The 24,925-nt window shown below is 50.4% G+C and overlaps 16 protein-coding genes across 16 annotated transcripts; 8 read left to right on the forward strand and 8 right to left on the reverse strand.

The window, feature by feature from the left end:
* Positions 1-25: 25 nt before the first annotated feature.
* Positions 26-3,334, forward strand: KL928_002381 (uncharacterized protein; the record flags this gene model as incomplete). The annotated part of the gene is made up of 1 exon (XM_043202851.1): positions 26-3,334. The coding sequence occupies one exon, from the start codon at positions 26-28 to the stop codon at positions 3,332-3,334; it is 3,309 nt and encodes a 1,102-aa protein (XP_043060586.1).
* A 532-nt stretch (positions 3,335-3,866) lies between these two features.
* On the forward strand, positions 3,867-5,258 carry KL928_002382 (uncharacterized protein; the record flags this gene model as incomplete). Its single annotated transcript, XM_043202852.1, has 1 exon — positions 3,867-5,258. One exon carries the CDS (start codon positions 3,867-3,869, stop codon positions 5,256-5,258), a length of 1,392 nt encoding a protein of 463 aa, XP_043060587.1.
* Positions 5,259-5,358: 100 nt separating this feature from the next.
* Positions 5,359-6,435, forward strand: KL928_002383 (uncharacterized protein; the record flags this gene model as incomplete). Its single annotated transcript, XM_043202853.1, has 1 exon — positions 5,359-6,435. One exon carries the CDS (start codon positions 5,359-5,361, stop codon positions 6,433-6,435), a length of 1,077 nt encoding a protein of 358 aa, XP_043060588.1.
* Positions 6,436-6,517: 82 nt separating this feature from the next.
* KL928_002384 (uncharacterized protein) lies at positions 6,518-7,069 on the forward strand (the record flags this gene model as incomplete). The annotated part of the gene is made up of 1 exon (XM_043202854.1): positions 6,518-7,069. One exon carries the CDS (start codon positions 6,518-6,520, stop codon positions 7,067-7,069), a length of 552 nt encoding a protein of 183 aa, XP_043060589.1.
* A 97-nt stretch (positions 7,070-7,166) lies between these two features.
* KL928_002385 (uncharacterized protein) lies at positions 7,167-8,750 on the forward strand (the record flags this gene model as incomplete). Its single annotated transcript, XM_043202855.1, has 1 exon — positions 7,167-8,750. The coding sequence occupies one exon, from the start codon at positions 7,167-7,169 to the stop codon at positions 8,748-8,750; it is 1,584 nt and encodes a 527-aa protein (XP_043060590.1).
* Positions 8,751-8,852: 102 nt separating this feature from the next.
* Positions 8,853-10,481, forward strand: KL928_002386 (uncharacterized protein; the record flags this gene model as incomplete). Its single annotated transcript, XM_043202856.1, has 1 exon — positions 8,853-10,481. The coding sequence occupies one exon, from the start codon at positions 8,853-8,855 to the stop codon at positions 10,479-10,481; it is 1,629 nt and encodes a 542-aa protein (XP_043060591.1).
* Positions 10,482-10,536: 55 nt separating this feature from the next.
* KL928_002387 (uncharacterized protein) lies at positions 10,537-12,255 on the reverse strand (the record flags this gene model as incomplete). The annotated part of the gene is made up of 1 exon (XM_043202857.1): positions 10,537-12,255. The coding sequence occupies one exon, from the start codon at positions 12,253-12,255 to the stop codon at positions 10,537-10,539; it is 1,719 nt and encodes a 572-aa protein (XP_043060592.1).
* An 87-nt stretch (positions 12,256-12,342) lies between these two features.
* Positions 12,343-13,374, reverse strand: KL928_002388 (uncharacterized protein; the record flags this gene model as incomplete). Its single annotated transcript, XM_043202858.1, has 1 exon — positions 12,343-13,374. One exon carries the CDS (start codon positions 13,372-13,374, stop codon positions 12,343-12,345), a length of 1,032 nt encoding a protein of 343 aa, XP_043060593.1.
* Positions 13,375-13,955: 581 nt separating this feature from the next.
* KL928_002389 (uncharacterized protein) lies at positions 13,956-14,779 on the reverse strand (the record flags this gene model as incomplete). The annotated part of the gene is made up of 2 exons (XM_043202859.1): positions 13,956-14,348; positions 14,642-14,779. 2 exons carry the CDS (start codon positions 14,777-14,779, stop codon positions 13,956-13,958), a joined length of 531 nt encoding a protein of 176 aa, XP_043060594.1.
* A 252-nt stretch (positions 14,780-15,031) lies between these two features.
* On the reverse strand, positions 15,032-16,579 carry KL928_002390 (uncharacterized protein; the record flags this gene model as incomplete). The annotated part of the gene is made up of 1 exon (XM_043202861.1): positions 15,032-16,579. The coding sequence occupies one exon, from the start codon at positions 16,577-16,579 to the stop codon at positions 15,032-15,034; it is 1,548 nt and encodes a 515-aa protein (XP_043060595.1).
* A 39-nt stretch (positions 16,580-16,618) lies between these two features.
* KL928_002391 (uncharacterized protein) lies at positions 16,619-18,031 on the forward strand (the record flags this gene model as incomplete). The annotated part of the gene is made up of 1 exon (XM_043202862.1): positions 16,619-18,031. The coding sequence occupies one exon, from the start codon at positions 16,619-16,621 to the stop codon at positions 18,029-18,031; it is 1,413 nt and encodes a 470-aa protein (XP_043060596.1).
* Positions 18,032-18,045: 14 nt separating this feature from the next.
* On the reverse strand, positions 18,046-20,022 carry KL928_002392 (uncharacterized protein; the record flags this gene model as incomplete). The annotated part of the gene is made up of 1 exon (XM_043202863.1): positions 18,046-20,022. The coding sequence occupies one exon, from the start codon at positions 20,020-20,022 to the stop codon at positions 18,046-18,048; it is 1,977 nt and encodes a 658-aa protein (XP_043060597.1).
* Positions 20,023-20,160: 138 nt separating this feature from the next.
* Positions 20,161-20,979, reverse strand: KL928_002393 (uncharacterized protein; the record flags this gene model as incomplete). The annotated part of the gene is made up of 1 exon (XM_043202864.1): positions 20,161-20,979. One exon carries the CDS (start codon positions 20,977-20,979, stop codon positions 20,161-20,163), a length of 819 nt encoding a protein of 272 aa, XP_043060598.1.
* Positions 20,980-21,033: 54 nt separating this feature from the next.
* KL928_002394 (uncharacterized protein) lies at positions 21,034-21,300 on the forward strand (the record flags this gene model as incomplete). Its single annotated transcript, XM_043202865.1, has 1 exon — positions 21,034-21,300. One exon carries the CDS (start codon positions 21,034-21,036, stop codon positions 21,298-21,300), a length of 267 nt encoding a protein of 88 aa, XP_043060599.1.
* A 30-nt stretch (positions 21,301-21,330) lies between these two features.
* KL928_002395 (uncharacterized protein) lies at positions 21,331-22,743 on the reverse strand (the record flags this gene model as incomplete). Its single annotated transcript, XM_043202866.1, has 1 exon — positions 21,331-22,743. The coding sequence occupies one exon, from the start codon at positions 22,741-22,743 to the stop codon at positions 21,331-21,333; it is 1,413 nt and encodes a 470-aa protein (XP_043060600.1).
* A 106-nt stretch (positions 22,744-22,849) lies between these two features.
* KL928_002396 (uncharacterized protein) lies at positions 22,850-24,901 on the reverse strand (the record flags this gene model as incomplete). Its single annotated transcript, XM_043202867.1, has 1 exon — positions 22,850-24,901. The coding sequence occupies one exon, from the start codon at positions 24,899-24,901 to the stop codon at positions 22,850-22,852; it is 2,052 nt and encodes a 683-aa protein (XP_043060601.1).
* Positions 24,902-24,925: the final 24 nt, after the last annotated feature.

A 24,925-nucleotide genomic window follows, 5' to 3' on the forward strand; every position in this document is an offset into this window, starting at 1 on the left:
TGAAACAAAAGATCATCTCCAGATCATGACCGAAGTCGCTAAAAATACCACGTCAGGGGCTCGGTCGTACCTAAAATCAGTACACGAGATTTCTGAGCCAGAGCAAGTTGAACTTGCCATCCGCAAATGCTTCCAGGAATCCCAGCTGTCCGTGTCCTCTCATGGGAAGCAGATTGCCATTCTTAAAGCCCTCCAGCTGAAATGTCGCGAACAGAAGCTGCAGTCAAAGTTCAACGAGCTATTTTGCAAGCTGGTTAACAAGATTCTTCCAATCAAACGCAACGAGCCTGTGGGTGACCGTATAGTCAAGTTTATTTCATCATTTGTGAGCTCGATCAACCCTGAATCGGAGGACGATAATGCCAAGGTGGACCAGCAGGACGAGAGAATGTACAACAAGTTCATAGACAGACTTGCTCGTCATCTGTTAAATGGCTTGGAAGCTAGTAATAAGAACGTTCGATACAGAGCGTGTCACATCCTCTCACATCTAATGAACAATATGACCTCGATTGACAGCGATCTGTACGAAGCCCTGAGCGAGGGGCTGCTTGCCAGAATATATGACAAGGAACCGCATATTCGAATCAAGGCCATCACAACTCTGGCAAGCTTCCAGGAGCCAGATGGAAGTCATGAGCTGAGCAACGCAGCAATGAAAATCCGCTATGTGATGCAAAATGACACAAATCCAGAGGTCAGGCGAGCATGTTTGCGCCAGATCGAGAAAACCAAGCATACCGAGCCGTACATATTTGAAAGGGCAAGAGATACAAACTCCGTCAACAGAAGATTGCTGTACTCTAAAGTGCTGCCTGACTTTAAAGATTTCAGACGTATAGACTACAAGGCTCGAGAACAGTTGCTCAAATGGGGTTTGAAAGATCGAGAAGAGTCCGTCAAGAAGGCCGCAATCAAGTGGCTTACGGAAAATTGGATGCAAACTCTAAACAACGATGTGATGGAGCTGCTTGAACGTCTGAAAGTTACTAAAAGCGATATTGCGGAAACCGCTGTCCGTATTTTCCTAGATAATAGGCAGGATGTTGTGGCCAAGATAACTTTTGACGAGCAGATCATGCGCACATTGACACCAGAGACTTCTCTTTTGCTAAGGGTTTACTATCAGCATTGCAATGATACGAACAAGATCACGCAGATCGAAAAGTACTTTCCGGAAGCCGCTCAGTTTGCCAATATATTGAGTGGCTATTTTGCAAAACGGAAAGATATCCTGATTGTTTTGACGCAACGAAAACCAATATTAGAGGCAGAGAGCTCGATTGACATGACAGAGCTCGAAGAGCTGGACTTCATCTTGCAACAATTGCTAATTGTGGCTTCTGAGTATGACTATAGCGATGAGTTCGGACGAAGCAGAATGTTAAACACCCTAAGATCCGTGCTCACGAGTGACCATTTGTCAGACACCTTGATTGAGGTCCTCATGCTTTGTATACATAAACTGTCCATCAGCGAGCGCGATTTCACACAAATGATTGTGGAGATTATTAATGACCTCAAAGACTCCGCTTACGAAAAACACAACTCGCTAGAGGAAGGCATTGCGGGAGAGAGTTCCCGGGTGGAAGACAATCTGGATGACAACGATGATGATGACGAAGACGACGATGAAAATAGTTTCCATTCTGCAAGAGATCTGTCCAGATCATCGATTGCGAGCGCCAATAGATCGATGCAACAAGAACTGAAACAGGTCGCAGAACTGAGTCCCGAAAACTTGGTTGAATGTCTCTCCATTGCTCGCCGAATGCTTGAGCTTGTGAACGAGCCTTTGAGGGACAACATCACTTTGATGTCCATTCTCGATAGTCTGATTCGGCCTTCTATTCGTCGATCTGAGACCGAAATCAGAAAACTGGGTCTTATATGCTTAGGCCTCTGCTGTATTCTTGACAAAGAATTGGCTGCTGACAGCATCTTCATTTGTGCGATTTTCGTCACGAAAAGCAATGAGGAGTCGCTTGTTGTCACCGGTATCAAGGTCATTTCTGATTTGCTCGCGGTTCATGGAATTTCTGTTTTAGAAGCAGAAACTGCAAACAGCGTGGATGCCATTGCGATAGCGCGGCTGTTCTACCGTACTTTGAGAGACACCAGCCGCAAAGAGGCCCAAGCCACTTCAGGGGAGGCCCTGTACAAGCTGTTTTTGTGTGGAGTTATCACTGATGACGAACTATTTGAAACTACACTGCTGTCTTATTTCAACCCTGCAATCAACGACAATGAGCAGCTGAAACAGTGTTTTTCGTTCTGTATCCCTGTCTATGCTTTCTCTCACGAATCGCATCAGGAGAGAATTGCTCGTGTCACTTGCGACACATTATTCAGATTATTCAGTGGCTGGGACGAGATGACACAAGCCGATGGCACTTCCTCAATAACACCGCAATCCATTGTTCAGCAACTGATGTACTGGACCGATCCTTACCGAGTTGTCAACAAGGCTCCTGGTGAAGCTGCCAGCAGCTCGGTCCAAGTCGAAATGGGGCTCCAACTTCTGTCTTTGCTGGAAAAACTAGAGTACTCCGGAGCAACCAGGCCATTTTTCAAGGCTATAATGACCTCGCTTCCACGGCTCACATTTACGGAACAATGCGATCTTGCGAAGCTGGAACAGCTATACACTTGTATGGAGCAGCTAGAAGGCGTGTTGGAAAAGCCTTTGAAGGATCAAACATCTAGGAACGCGTACAACAGATTCAAGGAATATGTACTCGAGTGTTTAGAAAAAGCAGGTGGACAAGCCGAGAAAAACGATGAACAAAACAGGGAACAGCAGAATAAGGAAATTGAGGCAGAGGAAAAAGAGGAAGAAAAAATTGAGGAGCCAGCTTTCGAAATACCAGCTGGTTCTGCGAAAGAACTTTCTGAGGAGCCAGCTCTGGAACCGGTCACAGACTCCGTTTCTGAGCAGAAGCGCCCTGCATCACGCGAAGTATCTACTCTTGAAACGCAGGAAGAAGCAAAGAAATTTTCAAAGCCCAATTCGAGAAAATCTGCCAAGAAAACAAAAAAAGTCAGAGCTGCATCTCCTCCAGATGAGGGGACAGAGCCTAAGAAGAAGGCTGGCGACTCAGAAATCAAAAAACCTAGGCACAAGAAGCGTGTGAAGAGTGAGGATGGAGGACTGATAGGCAAGAAAGTCAAAGCGGCATCGAGCAAGTCAAAACAGACGAAGAAAAAAAAGAGAAGCCACTCGTTTTCAGATTCGGAGGATGAAAAGCCAGCGGCCACACTCCCAGTGAAAGAAGAAAGCGAGGATGAAGTGGGGGACACGTCAGCAATTGTTCTCGTTTCGGACGAGGATTGAGTAAATCGCAGCACCACGCAAAAATTTTCAGTCCTACGATTGTCTCGGGGTGCGTTGATGCGGCAAAAAAAAAATAATGCAATTAATTATAGATTTCAATATAAATAACCGGGCAGGGAAGATTTTTTTTACCCCAACAAAAAAAATAATGCTCTCTTTTCAAGCAGCAAATGCCATTACTTATTTGACCTACGGGTTCATGTTAGTGACTGGAGTTGCGATAGCAGTCTACCATAATGACAAAAAGACATTCTTGTCCTCCAATGGTACAAGAACGGGTCTTCCGTTGGCGCTGAACTTCATTGCAAGCGGTTAGTATGCTAGCAGCTAAAGTTTAACATTTCCACTCAAATATATCACATCTTCAAACTACTCTATTCCACAATATTGATATACGGGTGCTTGTGCAATGCCAGGCTGAGAACATACCGTCAAACTCGAACAAGTTAATACTTGCGTGAGGATTATTTGATATTGATGGAATTTGTTAAATAGGAGCGAACTATTGTTCCTAGTACTAACTCTTTTAGCTATGGGATGTGGAATCTTGACCACATATACCCAGATTGCCAACATTGCCGGGATTCACGGTCTTTTGGTCTACACCGTTTCTGGAGCCATTCCTATCTTCTTGTTTTCTCTTTTTGGTCCTATGATCAGAAGACGGTGTCCTGAAGGGTTCGTGCTTACCGAATGGGTTTTCCAAAGATTCGGACCTGTCACTGCTTTGTATCTGTCGGCATTCACTATTTTCACCATGTTCCTCTTTATGTTGTCTGAACTGACGGCTATTGAGTACGCCATCGAGGCATTAACTGGTCTTGATGCCACGCCGGCCATGGTGGTTCAGTGTGTGGTCACTACGATATATACCTTCTTGGGAGGTTTTCACGTGTCTTTCATCACGGACTCCTTCCAGGCGGCGTTTGTCCTAGTCTTATTGGTTATTGGTGTTATCGGCTATGCCACCAGTATCCACATCGACATGGACCTCAAGCATGCCACGGAAGGCGAACTACTGCATGCAAACAAGTTGGGATGGATGCTTCTGTATATTCTTCCGGTTGCCATCATTACCAATGACTGTTTCCTCTCTGGATTCTGGCTCAGAACGTTTGCGGCCAAGACAGATAAAGATCTGTACATAGGTGCTTCCATTGCTGCCGTTGTGGCAGGTGTCGTCTGTACGCTTGTTGGTCTTCCTGGTATTCTCGCTGTGTGGACCGGAGACATGCAAGTGTACGATGAGAATGGAAGCAACGCGTTTTTTATCCTTGTCTCCAAGATGGATAACTGGATCATTGGTGTGATTCTTATTTTCTCGATTGGCATTTCCACTGCCACATTCGACTCTTTGCAGAGTGCCACCACATCTTCGATCTCAAATGACATTTTCAGAAACAAAGTCAACATCATATGGGTGAGATTCATCGTCATTCTTGTCATGGTGCCTTCGATCGTTGTGGCAGTGAAAGCCGCCACGAATGTTCTTCAGATTTATCTGATTGCCGATCTGGTTTCTGCGTCGGTGATTCCAATCATTTTCCTAGGCCTTTCCAAGAGATTTGACTTTTTGCGTGGGCTTGATGTGATGGTTGGTGGTCTTGGAGCGTTGGTTGCAGTTTTCATCTATGGTACAATTTATTACGGCAACGCTAAAGAAGGTGCACGTCTGCTTTTGGTCTGGAACGGTATTTACTCCGATGAAGATTGGGGTGCTTTCGGTGCTTTTGTGATTGCTCCTGTTGGTGGCTGTCTGATTGGATTTGCTTGTGCTGCCATTCGGATAACCGTTTTGAAGATTAAGGACAAAATCAAAGGCATTGACCGTTTGCCAGAAGCGGAGGTGCAGCAGGAGGTGTTGGAGGATGACGAGAGTTTCAAAAAGAGCAAGATCAAGGCTCTGGCCGTTGGCCTCGTGTAAAAGAACAATCACGTTCTAGTATTAATATATACAACATATATTTTGTTGTAAAATAGACACAAAAGTTATTAATTCAAGAAAAATAAAATTTGAATCAAATATGCCTTACTATTCCTTGGGTCTGGAAGGTTCGGCCAACAAATTGGGGGTCGGCGTGATTGAACATCCGCTAGAGAAGATTGCCGCCCACAACCATGCTAATGTGCTTTCTAATGTGCGAGATACTTACGTGACGCCTCCGGGAGAAGGCTTTCTTCCCAGGGACACTGCTAGACACCATCGAAATTGGGTGGTTAGACTGATCAAGCAAGCGTTGCAAGAGGCAAATATACGTCCTGATCAGCTCAACTGTATCTGTTTCACGCAAGGACCAGGAATGGGTGCTCCGTTACAGAGTGTTGTGATAGCTGCGAGAACGATTGCTCAGATGTGGGACTTGCCTCTTGTGGGAGTGAATCACTGTATTGGACATATAGAAATGGGCAGAGAAATCACAGGAGCCACGAATCCCGTTGTGTTGTATGTGAGCGGAGGAAATACTCAAGTTATTGCGTATTCGCGGCAACGGTACAGGATATTTGGAGAAACACTGGACATTGCCGTTGGAAACTGTCTGGATCGGTTTGCAAGGACGCTGCGGATCCCTAATGCTCCCTCCCCCGGATACAACATTGAGCAGTTGGCGAAGAAAGGCCGCCATCTGGTCGAGCTACCATATACTGTAAAAGGCATGGATCTCAGCATGAGTGGGATCTTGGAATACGTTGACAGTCTGGCACACGATCTTTTCCAAGGAAAGAAGAACAAACAACTGATCCGCGCGGACGGCAGCAAGGTGACGGTCGAGGATCTGTGTTTTTCGCTCCAGGAATGCATTTTTGCGATGTTGGTAGAGATCACAGAGAGAGCCATGGCCCATGTTGGCTCGCGCGAGGTGCTGATAGTTGGCGGGGTTGGGTGCAACGAAAGGTTGCAGGAGATGATGGGCTTGATGGCCAAGGACAGAAATGGTAGCATATATGCTACAGACGAACGCTTCTGCATCGACAACGGGATCATGATTGCCCATGCCGGGCTTCTTGCCTTCAGAACGGGCACAAGAACCTCGTTGGGCCAGAGCGTCTGTACTCAAAGGTTTAGAACGGACGAGGTTTTTGTGAGCTGGCGAGATGATTAAATAATATTTAGAGCATGAAATTATTTTACTATTTTGATCCTTCGTGTTTGTTATGAGTGTTTTGGAAACAAATTTACGGCGCATGGACGAGATAAATCAGTCGATCCAGACGCTTTACTACCGTGCTGGAGGGATCTTCTGTAACTCTCTGCTGGAATCGCTTGACACCACGCAACAGATACGCGACATCCAGGAAGATGAGCTAATCTTGCTCAAGGGTCAATCACTGGCACAGTTAGACGTGGAGGAGGGCAGTGTACCACAACTGGCGGCCGTGAAGAGCGCTCTGGAGCAGATCAAAGACGATTCAAACGAGGACGCGATGGTGCGGCTCAGTCTGATGTACCAACGACTACTGCAGTACGCATCTATCTACAAAATCGAAGAGTCGCAAAGAAACGCGATTCAGGAAAACCTTAACGAGGCCACGAGCGCTGTGGCCGCGCTCAACGAGTACAGAACTGCGCTGGAGGCCATGCAGGACGAGCTTGTGATATGGAACCATTTGGGGGTCCAGGGAGGAGTCCAGGGCGAAATGGTGGTGGCTGTGGCGTCCGAGGACGGCGAGGATGCCGCTGGACTGATCGAAAAGGAGGAGGCAGAGCTGGCGGCTCTGTCGGAGGACCAGAGCTGAGTGCTGTGCCAAATGTAATATACCCTAGTTTGTCGTTTGCGAGCGAAAAAAGTGCGTAAACTTAAAAAGATTTTAAATATTCTCACTTGTACTTTCCATGTCGGATCAGATCAAGTCTTTGACGACGACGGCGTCGGTTTTGGTGAGCAAGGACCAGGCGGGCTTGCTCAACAACAAGACGTACAAAGACGCATTGTCCACCTTTGGGGGCCACAAGAGCCAGAAACTCGTGAAAAGGCATGCTGAGAACGCAAGGACCAGTGTCTCTCTTGTCAGGCGGTCCAAGACTACGCGCAACGACGGGCTGGAGATAGTGAGCGACCAGCTGCTGGCAGAGATCCCCACGCAGGACGAAGAGGACACTGTGTTCTCCTTATACCAGGGGTTTAGTGCAATCTTGCCAGACCTGGAGCAAGCAGTTGCGCCCTCGAAGCGACTAGCCGCGGGACTGAACGCTGACACCATCAAGTCGACAACCAGCGTTGCGCAACTGCACCAATACAAGGACGACGTGAACTACAAGCTGGATCTGCTGGAGATCAGAAAAGGCATTGCCGAGAGCGACATCAAGGAGCTCGACGCCAAAATCGAGCAGCTGTATCGCTTGCGCAAGAAGATGTTTGACCGTGTGGCAGAGTACGAGAAGGAGGAGTCAGATCTGGAGAAACTGCTCCGGATAGTGGAGAAAAGCCTCGAGAACAAAGGCGCCCAGACAATGGACGAGGCCGTTCGAGAGCCGGCCCCTATTCGCAAACACGCCTCGACGCTGAACCAGTTCTACAGTCCCGGGAGCGAGATAGTGCGATTGGAGGCCCACGACGACGCAGTGACCTGTTTTGCGTTCGACGCTCCATTTGGCACTCTTGTGTCTGCCTCGCTCGACAACACCGTCAAGGTCTGGGATCTGAATAGAAACGAGTGCGTTGGAAGACTAGAGGGCCATCTGTCGAGCGTGGAGTGCTTGGCGATGGAAAGGGACCTTGTTTTGACCGGATCGCTGGATGCGTCCTTGCGACTCTGGGATTACACCAAGGTAGGCGAGGAAGAGCCGCTATTGCATACTTTTGAGCGACACATGGACGAGATCACGGCCGTGAGCATGTCGGGCTCGGCGATTGTGTCGGGCTCGGCCGACAAAACCATCAGACACTGGGACATGGCTACCGGCCAGTGCATCCAGACGATCGACGTGATGTGGGCGGCTTCGAGGAGCTGGAAGCAGGCGCCGGCCAAAATGGGGACCCCACATATCGGTGCGCTGCAGTGCTACGACGCTGCCCTGGCGTCCGGAACGGGCGATGGCGTTGTTCGCCTGTGGGATCTGCGTAGCGGAGAGATCATCCGCCAGCTTGTTGGTCACACGAGCGCCGTCACGTGCCTGCAGTTTGATGAGCACAGCATTGTGACGGGGTCGCGGGACCGATCGGTGCGGATCTGGGACTTGAGAACCGGGATGTTGATGGACTCGTTCGCGTACGGCCACGAGATCCGGTCGTTGCAGTTTGACGAGAAACGGGTGGCATGTGCTGCAGGCGAGGAGACGGTGAAGCTGTACGACCGGATTGACCAGGCTCACACGGACGTGGCCAAGGGCTCTGGAACAGTGACTTTCTGCCGCTACACGGATAGCTATTTGGTGGAAGGCCGGGACAACGGTAGCATAGGTGTGTGGAAGATATAATGTATATAGACGATCGACGCGACGCAGATGAAGAAAAGCCGTCGACGCGAAATATTTGTTCGAATATTTGTTCAAATATTTCTTCATTCGCCATTTTTATTCATGTCCACTCCTACCATAGTTGTGCTGAAAGAAGGCACGGACACCTCGCAGGGCCGTGGCCAGATTATCTCGAACATCAACGCGTGCGTGGCGATCCAGGAGACTTTGAAGGCCACGCTGGGTCCGTTAGGATCAGATATTCTGATTGTGAACAACGGACGTACGACGATTTCGAACGACGGAGCCACCATCTTGAAACTCCTGGATGTGGTCCATCCCGCTGCTAAGATTCTGGTGGATATCTCTCGGTCGCAGGATGCCGAAGTTGGAGACGGAACTACCTCTGTGGCCTTGTTGGCTGCCGAGTTTCTGAAGGAGAGTAAGCAGTTCATTGAAGAGGGTATGCCTTCGCATGTGATCATCAAGGCTTTCCGCAAAGCCTGCGACCTTGCATGTGAGAAAATCAGGGAGCTCCAGGTGGAACTGGCGACCGATCACAGTGACGCAGAGATGAGACAACTCTTGGAAAGATGTGCTCAAACAGCCATGTCCTCCAAAATCATCCAGAACAACAAAGAGCTGTTCACCAAAATGGCCGTTGATGCTGTGCTGGTGCTGGACAGAGACGATCTAGACGAAGATCTGATTGGAATCAAGAAGGTTGCGGGTGGATCAGTGGACGAGTCCAGACTGATTCACGGTGTCGCTTTCAAGAAGGCCTTTTCGTATGCCGGATTCGAGCAGCAGCCAAAGAAGTTCAGCAACCCAAGGATTCTGTCCTTGAATGTGGAGCTGGAATTGAAGGCAGAAAAAGATAATGCAGAGGTCAGGATCGACAAGGTGGCAGACTACCAGGAAATTGTGGACGCAGAGTGGAAAATTATTCTGAATAAATTGGACGCGATTGTGGCTACCGGAGCCAACATCGTGCTCTCGAAGCTGCCAATCGGTGACCTGGCGACCCAGTATTTTGCTGATAGAGGCATATTCTGTGCCGGTAGAATTCCTGCCCAGGACATGGAAAGAGTGGTTCATGCCGTCGGAGGGTCGATCCAGACGACGGTTTCAGACATCAAGCCTGAGCATCTGGGCTCATGTGAAACATTCGAGGAAGTCCAGATAGGTGGAGAAAGATATAACCTTTTTGAAGGCTGTCCGATTGCCAAGACCTGTACCATAATTCTGAGAGGAGGAGCCGACCAGGTGATTGCCGAGGTCGAGCGTTCTTTGCACGACGCCATCATGATCGTGAAGAGGGCTTTGAAGCACAACGCCGTGGTGGCTGGAGGAGGAGCCATAGAGATGGAGCTATCCAAACACCTGAGAAACTACTCTAGACAGATTGCTGGAAAACAGCAGCTTATCATCGCGGCGTATGCTAAGGCTTTGGAGGTGATTCCTAGACAGCTGTGTGAGAACGCGGGTCTCGACGGAACTGATCTCTTGAACAACCTTAGAGCACAGCACTCCAAGGGGGAGGCGTGGTACGGACTGGACTTTGAGAGCGAGACCGTCAGTAATAATTTCGAGAAATTTGTTTGGGAGCCAGCTTTGGTGAAGATGAATGCATTGCAGAGCGCTACAGAGGCCGCCGTTCTGGTGCTGAGCGTTGACGAGACGATCAAGAATGAGCCTAACGAGCCTCAGCCTCAACAGCCGATGGGCAGAGGAAGAGGAATACCCAGATAAGCTAAGTAGAGATAAAAAAATTGGTTCATTAAAAGCTAAAAAGTTGCATATATCGTCATGGGCGCCCTTCTTTGAGGAAATATATCAGGTCCATCTCGACGTTGTCGTCTGTGGAGGACGTATTTCCGCTGGTTACGCTGCCTTTGCGCAAGTCCTGCTCTTTGGGCGCATCCTTATGTTCATCAGAGTGGTTGGACTCGGTCAACGAGCCTATGTGCGAGAACGCGCGCCAGCTGAACTTGGAGCTGCGTCGTGTCGAAGGGTTTGCCGTTGCTTGCGAGCTTTTCGGGGCAGAGGAGTTGAGAAAATCCGCCAGACTGACAGGATTATTGTGCGAGTTTTCTTTGGGGACCATGATCGAGCTGGATCTGGAGTCGGAAGCGTGCACGTCGAACTGCGAGCCGTGGTGATCAACGTTCGGCCTGGAAGTCTTGTTGGCGTCCAGCGTCGTGGCGCGGCCGAGTCTGTAGCCAGGAAGAAAAGAGAGCTTGCGTCGGAGCCAGCAGTAGTTATATTCAGCATAGGGGTCCACTTTGCTGGCTCGTAGGTCCCATGGGTGCTCCCTAAACAGGAACACCAAGGTGTCGATGGTGCAGTTGAACGCCTGGAAGAAGGAGGAGATGCAGAATACCCACAAATGGTAGTATGCTCGACGGCCTCGTTGTAGCTGGTAGCACTGGGCCACAAACGGCCACAGCCATAGTAGCATATAGGACACGGGATAGATGAACACCACCTTCATCTGGCGCATAATTTGCAATTGTCGTATTCGCAGTCGTTCCATTGCTTCTTCGTGCAGCAATTGCTGGATATCCAATCCCATGTCGTGTCTCGAGCGGTCCGGCTTCGGCGGCTGTGGAGACTGTGGAAGATGGTAATCCGCGAGTTCTGGGTCGTGGTGGCGGAGACTGTCCATGTTTTCAATGTCTGTGTCGGTGTTGAGGTCCTTCCCATGCAATTTGGCACTGATTTGCACGTCTGGGAAAACTAGCATTAGTAGCAGCTGGCCCAGTTTGTACATGAGCGAGTCTCCCAGGACTTCAGACACATAACCGCGTTTCTGATGGCTCACAAAGTCCATATTGCTGCTCACAGCCCTGTATTGGCGCATCACGTAGAAATAGACGGAGACGTAGATCGTGACGATCAGGATGGCAATACAATACCGGATGATCCAGGTCAGATACCAGACCGCGGAAAGCGGCTCCATGTAACTCCAGCTGACCTGGTCTATGTAACGCTTGTGTCCCGCGAACGTGACTGAGCTGAGAATCACGGGAATAAGAAACGTCAAGATGTAGACATAGTTTCGGACCGTGTGAAGACCGCCTTCGCCATTGGAGTGCTGGGAAACAGCTGGACGGAAAATCAGAAGCGCGATGTGCACAGCAAAACAGACGATGATGAGGTCGGCGCCCTCGATGCTGAAGCATGTTAGCCATCCTATCGCGTTGAGGAATTTAGTGTTTTGCACAGACCCTTCGGAGGTGTTTTCGGACCTTGCTGGATATACCAGCAACATTATGGCTTTGAGAAAGTCAAAGGCAATCAGTATGGCAACCAGGACGTGGCGGAACATTCGTCTTTTAGGGTGTATCATCCCCAGAGTGTAGAAGGCAACCAGTCCACAGACTATGGAGGTGGACGAGGAGCTGATGGAGCATATTCGGATCAGATGTCGCTGGTCGGGAGTGTAGGTTTCCTGTCCCACCTCTTCACGTTCGAAAAGGCTGGAAAAATGTCCAGAGTCAGGGAGTAGTCTGGACAAGTCCATCAAGAGACGCAAAACAATTATTAGCCACAGAATATTTTTGTGCAAAAGTTTCGCCTCAAATATCACCAGCCACGGAATTTCTATTATTTACTTAACGTACATTTGACCTTTGGTGGCAGCCTGTAATTTCGGGCGTCTGCTGAAACAAAATTCACTGGACAGGCCTGTGGCGTAGCCAAACACAAATGTCTCCGTGGTGTGGAAATAGAAAACCGTCTGGAACTGGTCCGGCGACTCAAAGTAGCCAACTACTCCGACATACAGCCTCGGATTAAAATTGTCGTCCAGGGCCCGCAGATCCACCTCCTGCGCTGCGTCGTAAACCGCCTCTGCTGCAAGATCGCATACGAGGTGTCCGCGGTGGCAATTGGCAAGAATGTGGCGACACACAGACCGCGCAAGGTCCATCTGGATGATGTCCTCGCCGTTTCCTGAACAGAGAACATTAACCAGGGCACCGTCTTTTTGTGCAGTGTAGCAGCCGGCCCCGATTATGCCCGAACATCCTATTCTTCCGGGTTTTTTGAACAGACTGCCGCCCGACGAGACTCCAGTGGATGCTGTGTATTTGTCAATCACCGAGACGCCGATGGTGTCTGTGATTATGGAGGAGGCTATTTTTTTCTCGATTGAATCTATTTGGTCAAGTTCGTTTTTGTACCTTTCATAAAGTTGGCTCATGCGGTCACTAATCTTGATATCGTGGTCGGTCACCCCCACGAGGGTCACCGGGGGTGTGAGCCCAAGATCGTTTTTTTTCTGCTGCGCAAAGTACTGATTCGCACATTCAGCAATGGGCCGTGCTGCCGTGTTAGCTAATAGCGACGATTGATGGTGTTTTTTAGCTATTCGGTCGTAGATAAAAATGCTTGAATCGGACTGGATTGATCCATCTCGAGCAATTGAGGACGTCACTCCTGTGTTGGTCAGCGAGCTGTCCTCTATGACTGAGGAAACGGCGATCAGTTGGCGAATCTGTGAGACAACGTTGTCTGTTCCGTTCGGCTGTGGACATCTCGACTTCAGGGCCTTTTTGAACAAACGCTTGAATTTTTCGGGATTTTCTGCATGGTTACCTGCGCCGAAATGGAGCAGAGTTAGTGTATTAGATTGGGCCATACCATGTCCAGATCAAAAAATATAAAAATAAAATGGACACATAAAATATGCGTTCGAAGATGAGATTGCCAAAGACATCCGATATTGATTTTCAGGAGCTCGGTAGCCATTGAGGCTTTGCAAGCCATGAAAATACGCGGCGTGATTTGGACAAGTACTAACCAGATGCTCTTCCGATGATATCGCACGTGTCGATGTTGCTTCCCAAAACTCAATGGGTATCGTGGACCATGCCTCATAACTTGCAAATTCATCAATGAGAGAAATTGACTATGCATCTAATTCATGTCTTCTTTCGAATCGACGCATAGCGGTCAGAATGTTCACAGCTACAAATAATAAGCCTGGAGTATTCACAGCTACAAATAACGAGTCTGAATTTTTCACAGCTATGTAATAAAAAGCCACTGGCTGACCTGGCAGGGATTAGGTAGCGTGGGCAAGACCAGAAAAGAAGGCCTAGCGTGAACATAACCACCGAGTGACAAGAGACCAGAGCCCAGAACCGGACTACGTCTAAGGCTCATTCAACGTAACATTGTGTCTGCAACACCTTGAATACTCACTAATTAAGCCGGTGATCACAACCTCACTCTTTTTAGCTTCTGCAGGTACTCGTTCCTGGCAGTCTCGTCGAAAATCTCTGACTCCAGAATCTGCGAGATCTTAGCCCATGCCTCGGGCGACAGGCCAGACGTAGGCTTGGCAGTTTCGTGTGTCGTTTCTGCAGTTTCTGGCTTGGCTTTCACTATGGCATTCAGTTTCAGCGTTCCTTCCGTGGCGTATTTTTCTAGCAAGTCCTCGTCGTGGACGGTCTTTGCCTTGAGCATCAATGTGAGGTAGTCCGGAGAGCTGCCAATCTTTTTTGCCAGCTCCTCCTTGACCTTGTAAATTGAAGTGGTGGAATCGAATTTGAATTCGTGCTCGAATTTAGGAGCACGAAGAGACTTGAGCGTCACGCTGACGGTGGACCGCTCGCCGCCACGGTAAAACACTGGAGTATTTATATGTCCGAATCCACACTGGAGTTAGCATTTTTTCCATCTGGCGATGTACTTACGTTTGTGTATTTTATTTCCCTGCTTGTTCTCTCTGGACAGACAAACTTTATCAAGCTTTGGAATTTATTGGCGAATTCCAGCTCGGAAACAGCACTCATGCTCAATTATCACGTATATTCTGTTGGGGACGCAAAAGTGACGCACTTTCCTAACGTTTATTCGAACGATACAAATTTAAGAGTAATTAGAATCGCCCGCGTCGCGACGGTCGACCATCCAAAATTCGAACTCGACCAATACGACCGTTTCGAGCCCAAAGTGCAGGTCGACGGCCAATGGTTCGGCACAGACCTCGGAACACCCTTGGCCTTGTATCTGGAGCGAGAGGAGGCGGAGAAAGTCATTGCTAAGGTTAACAAATTACTGGAGAGCCAGTATTCCTGGAAATGGGGCCCCTACCTGCTACTGGACACCCTTACGTTCGGAATTTTGTCAAGACTACGATGGGACAAAACGTATGCAGACGAACTAGAAATATACATCCGGGATATCAATGCTGATCTGAAGAAACGAGACATCCCAGTCGAATTCGTGAGTCCTCGAAGAAGCGGGTATCTGAGTCTGGACGTGCTGGTGCCGCGGCCAGGTGGACCAGCCTAGCGGATACGCTGCTGGATACGCCGCATACGGCTGTTTAGACGACCGTTCCAGTTCATGCTCTTGAGTCCGATCTGCTTGTTCTCTAGGAGAACAGCAGTGCGCATCAGCTCCTTACGTTCCTGTTCGTCCATGCCAACTGCACTGCGCCGCTTGATCAGCTCGTTGTACCTGCTGCGGCTCTCGATGACGTATTTTTTGCAGTTTAGAATCTCCTCCTGCGAAAGCTTGCTGAAGCTCGAGAATCTAAAACATTCCTCCATCAGCGCATTGGCGTCCAATAGCCGCTTCGGCGCGTTCTGGATCATCTGGAAAAGCTCTGCGCTCAAAATGCCGTCGTCCTCCGACCGCTTGTGGCTGAGATCAAGCATTTGGGGCTCCAGTAGCTTGAATATCGTCAGACTAACCTGGAAAATCGCTTTCGACTCCTCGTAAAACAGACAATCCCACACCCGCAAGGTTGTTTCGATCGGCAGCACACCGACAAAAATGCTCATGAACCAGCTGGTCGTACAGAACGACAGCGTGGGCAGTTCGTACAGAAACGAGTTGTTGTTGGAATGCGAACTCTCGTTGATCAGAGCCCAAACGTTCGGTAAATACTGTCTCAAACACAGCATCAACACGCCCTGGTGCACATTGACTCCTTCCAAATTGAACTCGTGAATCCCAGGGAGGTATCTCTCGGTCACAATAACCAGCATCCAAAAGGCGCGCTCCTCGTCCAAGAATACCAGCAATAACCCGGCAATAAAATTAAGCGACTGACAGTAACCGATCGAGGGTCTGTACTTGGAGAAACACTTGAGCACACGTCTCAGGGTCTGCAGCAACGGGCTTTCCTCGGTAACCCCGTTGCGCGTAATGTCGTTAAAATGAACGTTCTCCGGGAACGTTCGATGCAGGTCTTTCTCAATAGCCTCTGTATTTTCGTTGATCATGTTCATGGTCTCGTCGACCAGCTTGTCGTAAACGCCCTTATTATCTTTCAGCTTGTCGTAGCCTTTGGCGAAATAGAACCAGGCGTCGCCCCTCCACTCTGCCGGAATGCCCTTGCGAACGTAGCGTCGCAGCTCCTCAGACCGGGCCGGAAACCTGGTCGGACTGCCCTTCTTGGCGACCAGCAGTCCGTTTTTCGCCATCAGCTTCTCCCACTTCTTTTTTCTCCGCGACAGGTACTGCGAGTACCGCGTCCACCATTCGTCGTAGTCCTCGATCTTGACATAGTGGTTGCTTTTGCGAAACCCGTACCTGTCTCTGTCGCTGGCGAGAATCGCGTTCAAACGGTTTGGCTCCTGGTGGATCGACTCGCCAATCTTGCTCTGGACCCGCTCCAGCGACGTTCGCGACTTCTTCAGCGACTGGATCGACTCTGTTCGTGTCAAGGTCTTTCTATGAGGCGGGTTCACCAGCGTGAACGGCTCCTCCCTGCGGTTTTCCGCATAGTAATCTATCAAGCTATATCCGCCGTCAGAGTTGTGACGCGCCAGCGCGTCAGAGTGCTCCTCCACCAGGTTCGGCGTGGAAAATGAGACTTCCGTGTCCATTTGACAAAGGAAAAAATTAAAATAAAAAACCTTAAATAAATGCGATTTTTAGATGACACGGGCCAGGCCCATCGCAAATTAGTGCTCTGGAGAAATCCGCAGAAGGCGGCCGATTACGCGATATGCGACAGTATCGAGCTGTGGCAGGGCTACATAGTGTCGGAGAGCGGCGTCTTTGCCGTTGACGAAGACTCGTACTTCAACCACCTGTGCGTCTCAGAGCAACCGGTGCTGTACACTACAAACACGTTTCTGACCAAGATAGGCGTTCCAAGAATGCCGATTTTTGAGGAGAGCTGGAAAGAGTACGTGGACGAACAGAACACGTCGCCGTCTGTGGTGTTTCGCGACTCCGTATACCCTACGATCTTTGTGATCAGCACGGCTGCTGTTTTCGCGGTGTTTCTCACAGCGATTCTTTTCAACAAGCATCACATCAGGTCTCTGAAGCCGACCTGGATCATGAAGATATCAACCCTGCTCGCTACCGGACAGCTGATGGCCATCTACATCTACTCGCTTATCTACCTGTCCAGACAGAACGCCAAAGGACACGTTTCGGCTTTGGAGCTGGTCGAATCCATCACCAATTCGCTTGGCTTCAACATCGTGTACATTATAAGCTACTTTCTGTTGCTTCTGACGCAGATCGAGGTGATCAAAAAAATGTTCTCTCGAAAAAGAGAACGGCAGCTGATCTTGGTGGTCGGAGTTAGCCTTGCAATCATCTCGCAAATCATCTGGGCAGCCTCAACGCTGGCGTCCAAGGCGAACAGCTCTGCAGACGAGAACATCGCGCTTGTGATCTTACCCGTGGTGATGTATCTGCTGCGAATATCGCTCTCGGTGCTATACGACTGTCTCTTGCAAGTGTACGCCATTTCCCGCAAAGACCTTGCTTTCAAGCCAACCGTGCTGCCCCTGACGTTGCTCATGGAGCTCTGCGCAAACGCGGCCGTCGCATTTTACATCGCCGACCTGGCCAACCCGTGGGTCAGTCGGCTCGCCGAGATATTCAACATCACCTGCTCGCTGCTCGTCAACGTGGTCACCTGGGAGTGGCTCAACCGAATGTACCAGCTGGACAAATTCCGCCAGAAACAGGGAGTGCTGGGTCGCCAGCTGTTTGAGGAGACAGACTCGCGATACTCCAAGCGGTTCAATCTCAAGCCGAAATTTGTCAAGTTCAAGAAGTCGCTGAAAGAAAAAGAACTCCACGCCACCGCTTCCAACGCGTACCTGCCGGACGACGTGTACATCTACAGTCCGAAACAGATGATCGTGCCTCCAACCTCGTTGGTTTCACGGCCAATTCTCCGTGGGGACAGGAGAAGAGACCCTGTGGTGCACGATATCCGCCAAATCTCGCAGGTCGAGCCGGAGTCGGAAGAAGACTCTGAAGAGGAGCGACTACTGAGACGCATTCGAGCGCAAAACGAAGAACATGTTTAATGAAACCTAGCCTGTTATTTTTCTGCGATTAAAACCACAGAGTAGCCCACTCCCTCGCTTCTGACAGCTTCCTGCCGAGCAGGAAGGTATGGGAATTTTTTCTGCACCACCTTTCCACCGCACCCGTTGAGCTTGTAGTCGATAAACAGCTTGATCAGGTCCAGGGTCTCCTGGTCGCCCAGCTTGGTGACATTTTCCTTGGCGGCCTGGTACTTGAGTGTCTCTACCAGCTGGAAGACAGAGAGGATTTTGGCAAACATAAGGAACTCGATGTAGTTGGAGTAGAACTCAAAAAACGCATTGACACGCGGGTCCTTGTAGCCCAGCTGGGTCGTGGAGGCGGTTGAGGCCGTGCGGTCAGAGTCCGACGTTTGCATCATGCTTGCTATGTCTGTGTGTTCTGACAGGGTGGATATTAAAGGGTAGCCGATGTTGCAGAAACGGATTTTTTTGAATCCCAGCTCCCGCAGCACGGGAACGGCCTGGGAGCTGATATTGCTGATCACGCTGTTGCGAGCCTTATTGTACTGTGCTAGCTGTCTCCACACGCACTGGCGCAGAATTTCGCTGTCGGTCTGGTGTTTGGGGTCGCTTGGCTCGTTCTCAACGTCCCACAGATACAGCTGGAGATACCCGTTTGGTTTGAGCACTCTTTTGAACTCGGCAAACGTCGATTTGAGATTGCTTTCTGTCACGGTGAGCGCGAAGTCCGGACAGCAGACACAAGACTGGGACGCGTCGCGCAGGGGCAGCACGTCGCTGGCGATGGTGGTGAAGGAAGAGTACTCTTCGGCGAACTTTTTCTCGTCTCTGCTCAGATGGTATTCGTAAAACTGGTCGTCAAGAATTGGATGGTCGAAATTCGGATACTGGTCGACGTAGATTTCCGGAAGCTGGCCCTTGTTTGTGCGGTCAATGACCTTTCGAAGACTGTCTGTCACACTTATAAAGTTTGTATGGAATTGCGGGTTGTCGTGTCTGACCTGCCACCCGTTGAGAAACTCGACGTGTGCGCCCAGAATCGAGCCTTCTGCTATGTATTGGATCTCCTCGGTCGGCGTGTCTTTCAGGTTGCTGGATATCATTTTGTTGCTCGTGACGACGCACACCTCGCAGAGCTCTGCCTCGAGCGACGGGTCGACGGTGTCCTGGAAATTTTTCAGAGCCTCCAGCACCTCTCTGTTGATCATGGTGGGCTGATTTAGCAGTTTCTTGATGATTTGCAGAAACCAGAGCAGCAGGAGCACCACCCGCTTGTCGTTGAACATGGAACTTTGCAGGCTTTGAATAAGTCCCGGCTGCGAAATGGACGAGAGTTCGTGGAGCTTGGTTTTCAGTCGGTAGTCCGCATCGTGCTTGATGTGCTGATATGCTGATTCGGGATGCGAGAGCACCTCCTTGCGCTCCTCGACAAGTTTCTCGTAGTCCTCGACCTCGTCACGCAAGTTGATGAGGAACTGTTTGTACCAGTTGAGCCAGAGGTCTCTTCTGGTGATGGCAAAGTCGATCGGGTCGTTGAACTCGCTCTGGTCCATGTAGTTGAGGAAGAACCTCAGGTGATCCAAATACACCTCGGTGCCCTTCTCGTTGATCTCCTGTTTGACCTTCTCGACGTCGGAGTTGTACTTTGCGGTTCGCTCGTGCAGTCTCCTGAGCTTGTACTCCTCGAACCGCGGGTCTACTTGGTCGTCCTTGTACGTGCCAAAGGCAAGGTCGCTGGCGAGCTCTGTGGCGAGCTTGCCGGCCTTCTTGGTGATTTTGAATAGACGTGACGGTTGCTTGGACATGGGGATAAAGTCGGCATCCCTCGATGCGCCGACTGTTGATTCTGAGGGAGCAGGTGGTGTCGTAGGTCGATGGAATGCGGCCTTGCTGAGTTTCGACAGCGGGTTCCTGACCTTGTGAATGCTTTCCGGCGACGGCGCTGAAGACAGACTCGTGTGCACAATATGGCCAGTTTGTTGCGACGAGTCGGACGGCAGCTCCGACATGTGTAGTCTTGCAAAAGTTGTAATTCTTTGCAAGATATGTACGCTTGGTGCGGGGGTGAGGTGTGGCAAATTATATATATTTTGGCTTCTGCCGGTGCAAAGCAGACGTATATAGATAGGTGCGGCCCGACAGCGGCGCTACACGACTACAAACGGGTCCTTGTCGGTGGCAGAGATGTCGATGACTATTTCCGGATCGTCAAGCTCGCGGGCCAGCTGCTCCTTCAGCACGGAAAGAAACCCCCTTTCTGTGTTGGAGTGGTTGCAGATAACGACGCTAGAGCCTTTCTCCTTGAAATACAGAGCTTCGTGGTGCGACAGCTCTCCCGTCAGATACAGATCGGCATCCACGTTCCGGAAAACAGACCCTCCCGACCCGGCACACACGGCGACGGTCGTGATGGCCGCGGTGTCCGGGTCCTTTTTCGTAGCCAATTGGAGATGGTTGATTCCTAAGTGTTTTTTTATTTTTGGCACCAGCTCATTGAGACTGGCGGCGCGCGACAGGGTCACTAGTCTGCCCATCCCGACGTCCTCCTCGGCGGTGTTTTTTTCGATCACGGACTTCTCCTTTATCTCGCCCAACGCGAGCGCCAGCCAGTCGTTCACTCCACCCTTGGCTGCGTCCACAGACGTGTGGGGGCAGTACACGGATATTCCGTGGTGGATCAGCTTTATCAGCGAGCTCTGCTGGGGATCATTCGGAGTGATGCTTTTCAGGCCGCGGAAGATAAAAGGATGGTACGCCAGCACAAGACACGATCGAGCTTTGATCGCTTCCGCAACCACAGACTGGGTCAGGTCGACCGTCAGGAGAATATGGAACTTATCGCTCTTATTCACCCCTGAAGCGTCCACCAGCAGCCCGGTGTTGTCCCAGGAGCTATCTGCATACGCTATGGGATACAGTTTCTGGATTCCAGCCACGACTCGCTGAAATCTTGCGGGAGAAGACATTGAAAAAATAAGATTTAATTTAATTATTTTTTAGCCACATTTTTTATTATTTTTATGGACCTCACAGCAGATAAACTGACGCAAATCATAAAAGAACGGCTCCAGGCCACCGAGGTGGAGGTCCAGGACATGTCAGGCGGCTGCGGACAGGCTTTTGCGGTGATCATTGTCAGCGATGTGTTCAGGGGAAAGAACAAACTAATGAGACATAGAATGGTCAACGGGGCATTAAAAGAGGAGATTAGCAACATCCACGCATTCACCCAAAAGGTATTTACGCAAGAGGAGTGGGACGAGCAAAAGAAAATGTTTGGGGTGTGATAAATAATACGCGTTGAATATATGTGTTCACTATACAGAATATGGAGGCGGCGAGTCGTAAAAAGGCGTCGTTGTGTGGTGGTTGGCCAGCAGTTTTTCCAGCTTGAGCCTGCGAGACTGGATCTTGAGGTGCTCAAGCTGGTCGATGTGATGCGTGGGCTTTTCTGGCACTTTGAAAGCAGTTGGGGGTCCCGGCTCTGACTTCTTGGCCAGTTTGAATTGCAGCGATGACAGATAGTTGTTGTTCGGGAACGCTGGAGTTTCGGGAGGTTTCTCCACAGTCTCCTCAACCAACGTAGAAGCTGTAGATGGCGGACTGCTTTCGGACATTGGAATGGATTCCTCGGTAGATTCTGCTAACGATTCTTCCGGTGGCGGAGACTGTTTGGACTTGTTCAGCTTGATGACTCTCCTCTTCGGTTTCACGCCGTCGTGGGAGTTCTTGAAGAAGGACCTGGACTGGAAGTCTTTGATAACTTCCAGTTTGCCGCCCATAGATCCGAACTGCATGTCGGTGTTGCTCAAATGAATTCGATTCCAGCTCAGGGTGTTGCTTGCAGCCAGAATGGCGTTAGCGAAACTCTTGGTAACGACATCGTCGTTCATGCGGTCACAAGAGAGCAAGCCGCCCAAAGCAAGCGTCTGTCTCGAGCTGGCGATTCTGGTAAGACGCATCAGACTGCCCGGAGAAATACGCAGCGGGAACTCCGGATCGACATCCTTCAGCAGAACGCGCTTCTCCTGGAGATCCTGCTCCTCATTGAGCAAGTCCTGGTGAAATTGCAGAAGAGACTGTGTGGTGTACTTGAGACTAAACTTGTAGAGATAGCTGGGCAGAAACTCCTTGAACAGCTCGCTAATCTGCGTTTCGATGGTCTTCTGCAGGAATTTGGCGATCGGCTTGATCCGGTCGAACGTGGAGCTGACCTCTATGGATTCGAGCGGATCGTTCTTGAACACCAGCGTGAGTCCCTTTGTTTTGTTGAAAACAATGATGATGATTGAGCTCAACTTGAACTTTCCCAGTGTCAAGTTCAACGGAATATCAAAGTTGCAATCGGAACCGTTGAACCGCGGACTTACAAACTCGGCCAGCTGTTTGCAGTCTCTCGCATACGTCTTGTTTTTCTCCACCAGGTCGTCGTAGATGTTGTTGTTGTATATTTTCAGTGGACTGGCGCTGACCTTTGTGTTGACCGTCACAGACGCATCGCCGTCGTACTTGAACTTGAAGATGCCCCTGAACCGGTCCGGAGCCAGGTCGCCGATTTCAAGGATCTCGAACTCTGGCGAGATGTGCCCAAAGTTGAGGTCGACAATTTTGATGTCGGACGACAGAATATTGGGTCTCTTTCCCGAATTAAGGGCTTCGTTGAGCAGCTCCCGCGTGTACGACGAGAAAGACTGCTTTTCGATAGCCTCCCAATTGATCTGAAAAGACATCAATAAGATCACAGGATAAAAATCGTGCCAGCCTTTTTTCGCCCGCGGGGAAAAATTTTTGTGATTGCCCAAAAGGGAATATAATGAAAATATGCATATTTATTCGTTAACTGTCATTCGCTACAGACCCTTCGTCCATATTTACGCTGCTGAGCCCTTCCAGCACGCGATCTAGCTGCACGGGCCGCCCGGCCAACAGCGTGTCGTCGCCGTCGAAAAACCGCGAGTAGTTGAAACTGTCGTCCTCCCTCTCAAATACCTCTTCTATGCCTGCCACCAGTCGGGAATCCAGCTGCAGTCGCTCCAGATCAGCCTTTCCCACCAGTCCTCGGCCACCGCTAGCCTCCTCAAACGCCTCGTAGTAGAATCGGCTCGTCAGGTCCACCAGTTCGCTCTCTCTATTGGGCTTTTCGCCAAATAGCCCGGGTATCTCCAGAAATTGCTTGAGTTTTACTCCTCGTGTGATGTCGGAGCTGGACGCATAGAGATACTCAAATAAGTTGTCTGCCTCGCTGGTGCTCAAAGACGGGTAGATGAACGTCATCGCCTCGCGGAACTCGCTCTTGTTCAGGTACATCTTGTCGCCCTGGTCGAATTTATCGAAGATCATCTCGAGCTGGCACAGCTGCACGGAGCTCAGCTCGCTTGACGTCTTCATCCGCTTGATGATGCGCTCTTTCTTGTCGAGCTGCGTCTCGATGAACGTCAGCTTGTCCACGATGATGTGGCGCACCAGCTTGATGCGAAACCCTAATTCCTCCACCCTGTATAGCTGCTCCGTCTCCTTGAAATCGAAACTCTGGTCCATCACCTGCATTTTGCGACAGAACTCCTCCTTCGCGCCGCGCAGCCGCTCGTAAAGCTTTTCCATGGTCTGCAGATCGCCCATGATCTCGGGCAGCTCGTTGATCTGCGCCTCGGCCACGTCCGATAGCTGCACAACGTCGTTCTCGACCAGGTCAAGCCCCGCGCTCACGTTGTGGCTGAGGTGGCGCAGCTTGCGGAAAGAGTCCTCTTTCAACCGTGCTAGCTGCGCAGCCACGTCGCCGCTCAGCGTCTGCTCCTGTGCAACGATCTTCTTGAGCAGCTCCAACGCGTCCTGCAACGCGCGGCCCTGCGGCTCCGACAGCCGGCTGAAGTGGAACTCCACGAGCATCAAATTGATCTTGCTGCGCATCGACTCGAGCCTCGAGTACTGCTCCAGGAATTGCAGCTTCTTGCCCGCCCTGAAACTCTTTAAAAACGCCTGCTTGGCCGCCACGTCGGCGCCCAGCCGCTGCATCGCGTCCAGCGTCTCCCGCATGCGCTCAATCAACCGCACCAGACTCTCCAGATACTCGGTTTTGAGCCCTGTGATCTCGGTCACCACGCCCAAAAACGTCTCTAGACGCGTCTTCGTGCCGACGGTGTCTCTGACGGGCTCCTTGTTGAACCGGTCGTAGAACAGACTCACGTACGCCACAACGCTCTTCTCGTCCGGTTTCGCGCAGTCGACGTTTTCCGGGTCCAGCAGCCGCGAGATCCCCACGGACTCTGCCACCGCCATGGCCAGCTCCAGTCTGTCCAGGTTTGTCATTTTCGCAGCCTTCTGGTAGTCCAGCAGGTCTGGCTTGAAGTAGTTGAGCAGCGCGCAGAAAGCGTGGCCGCTGGACCAGCTCGATGTGAAGTTGGTCATCTTGATGTCGGCATATGAGTCTGTCACCTTTTTGCACCATCGGAGCAAAAGCTCCTTTTTGCTGAACGTGTCTGTCTCGTCAGAGCTGTCAAAAACGGTGTAGTTGAGCAGAAGCAGCCAGATCAGCCCGAGCGTGAGCTTTGAGTTGCCGTCCACAATGTCCTCGGCGCCGATATTGTGGATCTGGAGGTTCTGACGGTGCTTGAGATAGTCCAGTATGCGATTGAGATTCTCCATCTTCTGGAACTTGAGGTTCGGGCGTTGGTAGATGGGACGAAGGTTGAAGTCGGGATCAAGAGAGTTGAGCAGGTGGTACAGTTCGACGCCGGATCCAAGATCGGTAAGAGAAAGTAGAGGAGCGTGGTTGTGGGTCTGGAGCTTGGAATTGATCCAGCGCAGAAACGTCTTCTCCTGCACCTGGATCCAGTCCTTGAGCGACACGTCGTGGGACGAGATGGACTTGATGATGAGGGTGTCGGACATGAGGAGAAAGGAATAAGCTGGGAG

This window comes from Ogataea angusta, assembly GCF_019207475.1.
Source record: "Ogataea angusta isolate 61-244 chromosome Unknown 61-244_NODE_4_length_877678_cov_91.023368, whole genome shotgun sequence".
NCBI classification, from domain to species: domain Eukaryota; kingdom Fungi; phylum Ascomycota; class Pichiomycetes; order Pichiales; family Pichiaceae; genus Ogataea; species Ogataea angusta.